This window comes from Salvelinus namaycush, chromosome 12 (genome assembly GCF_016432855.1).
Source record: "Salvelinus namaycush isolate Seneca chromosome 12, SaNama_1.0, whole genome shotgun sequence".
Taxonomy (NCBI): Eukaryota; Metazoa; Chordata; class Actinopteri; order Salmoniformes; family Salmonidae; genus Salvelinus; species Salvelinus namaycush.
Genome location: NC_052318.1, coordinates 44,894,052 through 44,904,883, shown reverse-complemented (window position 1 = coordinate 44,904,883; position 10,832 = coordinate 44,894,052). Strand labels below are relative to the sequence as shown.

Genomic DNA, 10,832 nt, shown 5'->3' with positions numbered 1-10,832 from the left:
GCAGACAACGTCCTTGTAATTTGTTTCCAAATAGGGGTTTCTCTCACAATACTTGTAATAGAGAAGCGGCACAGGTTTCCGAATCAAGGCTTTCAGATGGTAACAGTGAAGGTCAATTAGTAGGCCTACATTGGATAGACTAACAAGGCGTGAAATATAATTGGTGTGAAACCCAATAGCTAAGTATAATAGACGGTGCAGGGTATTTGCACGCCGCACGGGCAACCCTAACGCTTGTAGCCCAATGTAAAATGTTGCCTTGAACGTGAGCCTCTGGACTGGATTGAAGCCACCATAAACTGTTAGCATTCTATGTATGGCTTGTGGGAAACAGAGTTCTTAGTTTTTATTTCACCCCTTTTTCCCACTGCTTTGACCCCATCTTTTCCCATTTCCCATTGCATCATAAAAACATAGCTAGGCATACACACAACACATTCACAAACATAACAGTGCCGTAACCTAGTAATAACCCGTTATTGAGGAATAATAGGGCTACATGTTTTCCATTAGCAAAGGTAAGCCATTTTTTACGCATACGGTTTTACGCGTTAATGTTTTACGCAGACGATTCAAGTAAAATACGAAGTTTTACTGCACTTCTGGATTGCGCTTCATCCAATTTGATAGTCAAAATAATAACTTCGATTTCAGTTTTGAAGTAGGAAGCTTGCATCACAAAGAATAGCCTGAGCATTTAAACGGTGATGAAAATAGGCTATTCCTGTATTAATGCGTCACGATTGTATTTAGGCCTAAAGGATAATATAGAATTTCCACTTTGAGGCCGTCTCGATAGATATTCTTCTTGTATTTCCCTCTGTGTAGATCTCGCGAGAGTGGTGGCGTGGCTGGCTGACTGTGGGGTTGCAGTAGACAGAGGGAGAAGGCAGGCAGGCAGCATCATGGCGGACAGAGACAGTGGAAGTGAGCAGGGAGGAGCAGCCACGGGCCCGGGCGTCGGTTCCATGCACCCAGTGACAGGAGGGGCGGGCTCGGCTTCCGGGCTGCAGCACGAGACGCAAGAGCTGGCGTCGAAACGGGTTGACATTCAAAACAAACGTTTCTACCTGGACGTGAAGCAGAACGCAAAAGGCCGCTTCTTGAAGATAGCCGAAGTCGGGGCCGGGGGAAACAAGAGCCGCCTCACTCTCTCCATGTCAGTGGCAGTAGAGTTCCGCGACTACTTAGGGGACTTCATCGAACATTATGCCCAATTAGGTCCGAGCAATCCGGACATCGCACAGGATGAGCCGAGGCGAGCACTTAAAAGCGAATTCTTGGTTCGGGAGAATCGGAAGTACTACATGGATCTGAAAGAGAACCAGAGAGGCCGGTTTCTGAGGATTCGACAGACCGTGAACCGGGGGCCCGGTTTGGGATCCACGCAAGGCCAAACGATTGCTCTTCCTGCCCAGGGACTTATTGAGTTTCGTGACGCTTTGGCTAAACTCATTGACGACTACGGAGTAGATGACGAACCTGCTGAGTTGCCCGAAGGGACCTCCTTGACAGTGGACAACAAACGCTTTTTCTTCGACGTGGGCTCCAATAAGTACGGAGTGTTCATGAGGGTAAGCGAGGTGAAGCCAACATACCGCAACTCTATCACCGTGCCCTACAAAGTGTGGTCCAAATTTGGGAATACGTTCTGTAAATACGCGGAGGAGATGAAGAAGATCCAGGAGAAACAGCGGGAGAAAAGGGCATGTGAGATGCAGCAGCAAGAGGAGATGCATGCTGATGATGCGGACGAGGATTGATATAGCGCAAAAACATGCAAAAAAAAAAAAAAAAAAGTAATCAAAATAACAAAAAGAGAAATTATAATAAACTTTACTGTAAAAAGAAAGAGATCTAAAGATTTAACTGTAATTGTTTAATTCCAAGGGAGCACCACCCACAAAAAAGAAACCTACACAAACTGACAGTTATGACATGTTGTCACCCATCGCTGGATGTTACCCACTTACCCACCATTAATACAGTAAGCGGCTGCTAAACAAAGTAATAACATTATATATGAACCGTGTTTCCTACTTGATGACAGATGATAAAGAACTGCGTGTTTATTTCCCTTATTAACCAATAACTTTTGTACACGTTAAAGCTATTATAAAAAAGTGTTTGCAATTTTCAAATGGAATTATTGCCGAGTTATAGAAAGTCCTTTTCATGTGAGCTAATGACTTCAGCACAAATCAGATATTTTAGTTTATTTTTTATTTTTAACCAAAATGTAAAACCCTTTTAAACTTTTAAAGGGGTGTCATTGTGTACTTGCCACCCTATTTACCTTTACCTGTGAGTAGAGATGTGTTTACACAAATCATACATGTATGAGGGCTAGGCCTGCATAGGAATTTTGTTTAGATGTCATGCAGTCTGAAAAAGGTACAGAGGCAATGTCATGCAAGGGGAAAGTGGTCACTCTTTTGTGCAATGCATTGCATCAAACTCGGAACACATTGAACCGGTCAATGGAACTCGACATGAATACCTTCAAAAGGATTATTACTGTTGTAACTTCAATTTGAAATTGAAATTGTCGTCATGCGGATTGGTATACTATAGACTACCTTTGTGTCTCGTTGTCATGCGATGTGTTTAAAAAAAAAAAAAAAAAAAAAAGGTACTCGTCTTAGATTAAGTGCAGTGACAACACGCAGCAAATGACATGACAAGTGCTCGAGAACAGCACATTTGTAATATAGAGCACTCAACCCTGCTAGCACCACCGAATTGGCTTCGTGGTCTATTGAGTGCTAAGAAGAAAAAGTAAAGCATGGTTTTGTGAATCTGAAATGTACGTCAATGTCAGCACTTATGGAACAGAGGTTTTCTGCTTGGGGAATTTGACTCACAAAAAGGAACAGAAAATATCAGTCAACCAATAGGATGCCAAGGTGCCAATGAGTGTTATTGCTGCATGTTTACCTGTACAACGCCGAATGTTGGTTTTCCAACATTGTGGCTCAAGGACCTCTCTCCAAGCTGGTTTTCATCCCTGCCAATGCTCAACTCTTTAGCTTGAATGCTGGTATGACTCTGGATATCGCATCGAGTTTCATAAACCGTGTCAATTGTTTCCAAAGAAACGGACAATAATCAGACCATGACAAATTTACCGTAGTATTCAGTGAAAAGATTACCTGGCAGATTGAATGGAGTGAAAAGCAGCAGGCCTAACTGTCCTTGAGCCCCCCTGGTTGGAGCTACTGGTATTAATGATACCCAAATGGGTGCGTCCTCTTCGGCATATAAACAACCCGGTGCCTTACACACTCCGCATGCTTACATGCTGGCCTGGTGCTTTGGATCACGACCTGGTTTCCCCCCCCCCCCCCCCCCCCCCCCCCCTTTCTGCGACCTTCCTTCCCCAACCTCTCCCGTCCCCAAGCCGTCCAGGTATCGGCCTACATGTAAGCATGGAAGGGGGTGGTCACCTAGAAGACGATGCGGAGAAACCTGCTCTTCACAGGCCCAAGCCCGGTGAGGTGGACCGGAGAGCAGTGGCTGATTGGAAACATCACCGTGGACTGGATTCAGAACGCTTGTTGGAGCCCCCCCTTTTTGATATTTTCTGTGTGTAGTTCTACGACTTGGGCAGTAATGTGTCATTTGTAAGTTGCTAAAGACCTCAATTACAGGGGAGTAGTAAGCATGTCTTATTTTGTTTTAGTTTTTAGTTTGAACTTTTCAATGTTATTCCACATTATTTGTAATTTTGAATGTTTTTTTTTTTTGCTCACAGAGGATATTTTATTTTTTATTTTCAGTGCAACATTTCATTACTGTGTGCAATATCCTATGTGCCAATGGTGGCAATATATGTATATCAATTAAATATATGATTAATATTTGAAAGCATGTGGCTGAATTCCATGTTTATTTCTCTTCAAGGTTTTATTTGCCTTTATCTGCACTTAAAGGTCTGGGAGGAGAAATCTATCTATCAAAGCAAAGTGTAACTGTGCCTGATGAGGGGCACAACCAACGCCATAACGTTCACACTAACTAACATGCTAAGGATGAGGAATAGTGTTGTCTGTCTCGTGGGCCTCTATCATCTCTCCCTCTGGCTTGGGAAGAGTGAAGTGATGGGGTAGGCTGATTGTAGGGGCTGAGTTTGGGTGAAAAGGGGAAGTAGCATGCAGCAATGTTTCCTGATTTGCTTTAAAATTGGTGCTTTGGTACCAGTACGATACTTATGAAGGTGTGTGGTTAACTCCTGTCTTCAGTGGTTGTTTGTAGCACATTGCTTCCCTAACTGGATGGAATGTCTGACCAATAATTTGTTAGAAATGATCTTTTTTTCTCTCTCTTACGTTGCTTCCCTTTTCAAAGAGGATTATGGGTTAACTCATTCGGTGGTGATGCATCGAATATCATTTATGTACATTTTACAAATTTGAATACAGTTTTAATAAATTTTAATTGACCCACATCTGACAAATGTATCTTCAATATGTATGTGCTTTTTCTCATGAGGTTCTCTCCTGTAAGAGATGGCAATGTAGGATTGCCAAACCGGGCAGGGTTTTTCTACTCGCTGTCTATTTGGTTTATGGACTTTGGTAACCTCCAGAAACACTGCAGCTCTTCCATCAGATAATACTGTATCATGTGGCCTATTTCATGTTTGTGATTGATTTACTTACGATGTAAAAATTGGTTATACGGTCGGCAGTGCTTTTTTTGATATGCATTTTGTGTTTGATCCTAGAAGGATTCTGTCTTTTTTTTGTTTTGCCAAACAAGGGCTTAGACACACACACTCACAGCTCAACGTTCTACCACCTTGTGTAGCAGCTCATTGGGTCTTATGTTTCCATGTCATGAGCTCACAATGGACTTGTGGACACTGTAACCACCTGATTAGACTGCAAATACTGTATGTCAAAGTCCTAACAATCTGCATACAACTCAAATGTGTGTGCGGACCTCCCAAATGCGATTTGAAGTGCGAAGGGTGCATAAATCTATAGATGTTTGAAGATATTTGTCACTGCTGGACTACTAGAGGAACCACCACCTGCACTGCCAGTGGAGAGACTAAAATATTCTACTGATTTCATATTTTTAGAGTTGTGAGAAGCTTCAGGACTAGCAATGATTATGTATTATAAAACACTACTTCTAAAGAAAGGGCATCACAAGGTTATGATTACTCTTTTACAATCCCCAGTGTTAAAGACTGTTTGTTCAAGATCTTCACTACGTGCATAGGTTCGCATTTGACGCAGGCTACCCATGGAGATCCGAGCTTGAAGGTCAAGCACATTCCTTTCTGGCTGGTGTTCGAACAGAAGGAGACCTGCTTTTTGAGATGCAAAGGCAATGTAAACATTGAAATGTAATGCTAAGAAATGTACGGGTCACAGGAGGTTGGTGGCACCTTAATTGGGGAGGATGGGCTTGTGGTAATGGCTGGAGTGAAATTAATGGAATGGTAGCAAATACACCAACACACAGTTTCCATGAGTTTGATGCCATTCGCTCCGTTCCAGGCATTATTATGAGTTGTCCTCCCCTCAGTAGCTTCCACTGGTACAGGTATGCATTTACATTGCCTGCCCAGTATGTTTAGCCAAATTCATTGTTCATAGACCCAAAATGGCCACATGGCCTACTTTTAGGAGGGCAAACTCAGCACTGCTACAGTGGCAATATATATGATTCTTACGATGACAAATTCATTCAAGTCTACTGCAGTATACTACAGAGTGATATATGTTGTGTGTTGTGCTGGCACTAGTCAGCTTGTGCTTTTGGCCAGCATGTGTCTCTATCTAACCAATCCACAATCTTCATAGTGACATGGGTGTCTCGTGTCTGGTGACTCACTCTTTTGAACCAATTGGTATCAGAAGTGCAAGGAGGCCATTGAAGTGTCCCATCGGGACAGCACGATGGACTTGTGGAGACATGCTCAGTACAGCACTGACCTCGACAAGACAAGAGGCCTGAGCTTCTTGGTTTAATGTTTAAGCTGTCGGACTGACAGCCTCAGGGCCCTGCCCGGGTGCAACTCCCAATCTGGCTACCTCCTACAATATTTCCTACAATATCATAAGGACAAATGGAAATTGTAGATGAATTGCAAAGCCTTGCCCTCATCATAACTCAATTTCAACTGCATCAAAATAGTCATTCCACGTCCCTTTTTGCTGGGTGAGGGAAATTAACCAATGCTGCCCAAACGCTCAGTCTTAACGCAAATATGCCTCGCTTGAGATATGGTTTTGGAAACAATTGGAATTTAACTTTCATATGAGCGGGAAATAATGGTGAATGAAATGGTCCAATCGAAATGCAATCGCAAGGTGAGAGGATGTGGAGTAACAAATGATATGTATTAACCCTAGATGCCTGACAGGGGGCGCTGTTTATAAGCCACCATGCAGCGCAGCCATTTTGGTAGCTATAGAATAGTGTTAATTTTGGCACTGTTTTTTTTAAAAGATTTTGTCTTAGTCATTATGACTAACATATCATTCATTCTTAGTCACATTTGTCATTTGAATAATGATTTAGTCTAGTTAAAATGACAAACAGTGGGTCATTTGCATCAACTAAATGCCCTTTCATTTTATTCACATTACATTTGTATTCCCTCATTAACCTATAGTAAACATAAATCACTGACTTCCATGTGCACAAACATACATAACCTTGTCTTACCAACATATTAACTATAATTCCTATAATAACATATCCTATTCTCTTCCCAACAGCAGAAATATGACAAACACTAGCTATGTTTCCATCCAATTGGCAACAGATTTTCATGCAAAATATTCTAAAATGTGCATAAATCAAATATCAGCATTTTCCTACCAGAGATGTGTTTCCATCAAATTGACTTGTTGAGGGTAAGTCTGTGCGTGATGACGATGTGCACATAAAAATAACTTTTGCAGTTGAATTCCCATGTATTGAATACAAAATACAAGGGTTTCCATCGGATTCTCAACTCTACTGGTGGTTTTGTCAACAAACAAAAAATTGCGTTATATAGCAAATGGGTCCACTCTGGTATTGGTACGTGCGTTTTAGCCAACAGCTCCAGATACAGTGTGGTAATAGCCTACATAACGAGATGAATATGGACGAAACAGCTAGATTCATTGAATTTGTCAAACGGCAGCCAAGCATCAATCATCATGTCACCAGAATAATACCCTCGACATTTATTGGAAAGGAGCATCAAGCTCATCAAGTTGCTTGCACTTTCACCACCTTGTTAAATTCATAACTTATTTCATCTGCCTAATAAACTGCATGCTTTCCCGTGTCGTAGCGGGAGGACCACACAACATGTCATCGCGTGACTCCAAGTTTACTTCGATATGATGGTTATTATATCGATATTTGTGCATAAGTGTTTCCACCTCCATTTGTCGCATAATTAGTTTTACCATCACAAAAAGATCCCACCATGTTTAGCTGTTTTGTCGACATTTGGAAAGTTTACTGACACATTTGCTGTTTTCTATCAGGCCTGAAGTGAATAAAAATATATATGTGCTCGAGATAAGCTCGATGTTCCTTTCCAAATAAATATCGAATGTCTTATTCTGGTGACATGATGATTGATGCTTGACTGCTGTTTGACAAATGCAAATATTGTGTATATGTTGTTGGCTAGAGTGCAGGTGCCAAAACCAGAATGGGCACATTTGCTATTTAACACAACAGTTTTTGTGACAAAACTATCAGTAGAGTTGAAAATGGAATGGAAACACATTGAAGTTTAGATTTTTATTTGGTACATGAAAACTTAAACGAAAAAGTACATTTTGTGTGCACAAAAAAAGTACATTTTGTGTGTATCGCGTCATCACGCACTGCCTTTTATCTGTAACAAATCCGTTTGGTGGAAACACCACTGGTGGGTAAATGCATATATTTTCTTTATGCAGATTTTAGAATATTCACATGAAAACGTTAATGACTGTTTCGCCCAGTGATGTAGTCGAATCTCTATGCCTCGAGTCCGAATCGAGTCCCAAGTCCCCTGTGCTCGAGTCAGAGTCCAAGTCCAATGGTCGAGTAACGAGTCCCTATGGCTGAAGTCCGAGTCCCAGTGCAGGAGTCCTGGTCCAAGTGCTCAAGTGTGAGTCACATTAACTCAAAATAATGTTATTTACCCAGTCAGAAATAGTGTTGTAGCACGAGGGATTTAATCAATAAATAGTTTGTTTTCCTTTTTCATGCCACCAAATGTTTGCATATAGGCTACTGTTAATGTTAGCGTGGCCACGTTCAGTTGCAAAACGTTCTCGAACGTTGCAGATAGAAATCCATGAATAGAGCCAACATTATTCCTTATTTAAAATGGCAAATGGTATGTTTGTTCTACACAGCACATTTCTATCTGAACGTTCCAAAACGTTGCTTCCTGCTGAACGCGCCCCAGTTGATTAACTATAGCTAGCTAATGAAGTAACATGACTGAACAAGGTGTAGTCTAGAATGGCCAGCGATATACTTTATGAATGTAAAATGTGGCCCACTAATGCACGATAGAAAGAAAAAACGTATAGCGCCGGTATTGTGGGTCATATCTTTTGAACAGTAATGGCTAACCACTGGGCACAGACATCAGTTCAACATCTAGTTTTGATTGACATTTGGTTGAGTTGTCAACTAACGTGAATTCAACGAGAAATCAACAAAAATGTCACCATGTCATTGGATATAAGTTAAAGGTTGGGTGAAAAAAAGCCACAATTCCCTTAAACAATTCCCTTAAATTGATGACTTTTGCTAATCCAATCAGTACTCCACGTTGATTCAACGTTCAACGTAAACACATGTATTTTTGGGGTTGAAATGATGTGGAAACAAAGCTGATTCAACAGTTTTTGCCCAGTAGTTTTCTCTGAGGAAAAGAGGGAGAATACTACTTTGGCTACAGAACCTGGCTATGAAAAGTGTATCTAACCAACCTGGTCTCAACCTGTATATACGATACACTCCATTTACTATGTTACGTTTCGTATGGTATGTATTAATTTGTGGATATTCATCACCCATTTTGTCTGATATGTTACGAATTACAACTTGTATAATATATTGAACAAAAACATGCAACGATTTAATTGATTTTACTGAGTAACAATTGATGAGGAAATCAGTCAATTGAAATAAATAAATTAGGCCCTAATCTATGGATTTCACATGACTGGGAATACAGATATGCAAAATGGGACTCCCAATGGGCCTCAGGATCTCGTCACGGTGTATTTGTGCATTCAAATTGCCATAGATAAAATGTAATTGTGTTCGTTATCCATAGTTTATGCCTGCCCATACCATAACCCGACCGCCACCATGGGGCATTCTGTTCACAACATTGACATCAGCAAACTGCTCGCCTACACAACGCCATACACATGGTCTGAGGCTGTGAAGCCAGTTGGACGTACTGCCAAATTCTCTAAAACGACTTTGGAGGTGGCTTCTGGTAGAGAAATGGACATTCAATTCTCTGGCAATGGCTCTGGAGGACATTCCTGCAGCACGCTCCCTCTAAACTTGAGACATCTGTGGCATTGTGTTGTGTGACAAAACTGCACATTTTAGAGTGGCCTTTTATTGTCCCCAGCACAAGGTGCACCTGTGTAATGATCATGCTGTTTAATCAGCTTCTTGATATGCCACATCTGTCAGGTGGATGGATTATCTTGGCAAATGAGAAATGTAAAGGGATGTAAACAAATTTGTGCATAACATTTTAAAGAGCTTTTCGTGCATATGGAACATTTCTGGGATCTTTTATTTCAGCTCATGAAACATGGGACCAACACAATATGTTGCATTAATATTTTTTCAGTATAATTGTGCTTATCATTGAAAAGTTCTCATTCTCTCCAAAAACTCTTGTCCATAATGTCATCTAATTTTAGCCAACTGAAATGAAAAATATTTTTCAGTTAGTTAATAGTTTTTTCTGGGTCTCCTTCGTCAATTATAGTCTTGCCAATTGCCACTTTTTCAATAGGTGTTTGGCAAATCGTTTTAATGTGGCTGTTTGTGTGTTCACACGTGGCAAGCATTTTGTACATTCACTCTGCCAAAAGAGTACAGAGTTACAGTCACTCGCCCTTCTAGATAACTTAAAATCAGTCTAATCAGATCTTGTGTCTGTAAGTCTCCTAGGCTAGCTTGTGCTAACCAACCTCTTTTGCCAATTAGCTTCAGCTTGCTGGTGTGCGACTGTAGCAAAATTGGTTTGACGTTGGATCGCATATCCCTGGGGCTATATATAATGTAAATGGGACAATATTTTCAGTTAGTTGTCTAATTAAACGGTTATTAATATTTGTATATGGATTTCTACAGTTTATAGTAGGTTTGAGGTTAAGTCATAAAAATGTGGAGCTATTGACCTTTTAAAATATTGTCCCATGTAGAGTGCATTCGGAAAGTATTCAGACCCCTTCACTTTTTCCACATTTTGTTAGAGCCTTATTTTAAAAATGGATTGAATTGTTTTTCCCCCTCATCAATCTACACACATTTCCCCATAATGACAAAGCAAAACAGGTTTAGAAATGTTTTCAAAATCATTAAATATAAAATAACATTTACATAAGTCTTCAGACCCTTTACTCAGTGCTTTGTTGAAGCATCTTTGGCAGCGATTACAGCCTTGACTCTTCTTGGATAGGACGCTACAAGATTGGCACACATGTATTTGGGGAGTTTTTCCCATTCTTCTCTGCAAATACTCTCAAGCTCTGTCAGGTTGGATGGGGAGCGTCGCTGCACAGCTATTTTCAGATCTCTCCAGAGATGTCAGATCGGGTTCAAGTCCGGGCTCT

General features: G+C 40.8%; 1 protein-coding gene across 1 annotated transcript; it reads left to right on the top strand.

Moving 5' to 3' along the window:
* The first annotated feature begins 871 nt into the window (after window positions 1-871).
* On the top strand, window positions 872-1,799 carry LOC120057311 (transcriptional activator protein Pur-alpha-like). Its single transcript, XM_039005887.1, has one exon. It carries the CDS (start codon window positions 906-908, stop codon window positions 1,761-1,763), a length of 858 nt encoding a protein of 285 aa, XP_038861815.1. The 5' UTR covers window positions 872-905; the 3' UTR covers window positions 1,764-1,799.
* The last annotated feature ends 9,033 nt before the right edge of the window (window positions 1,800-10,832 follow it).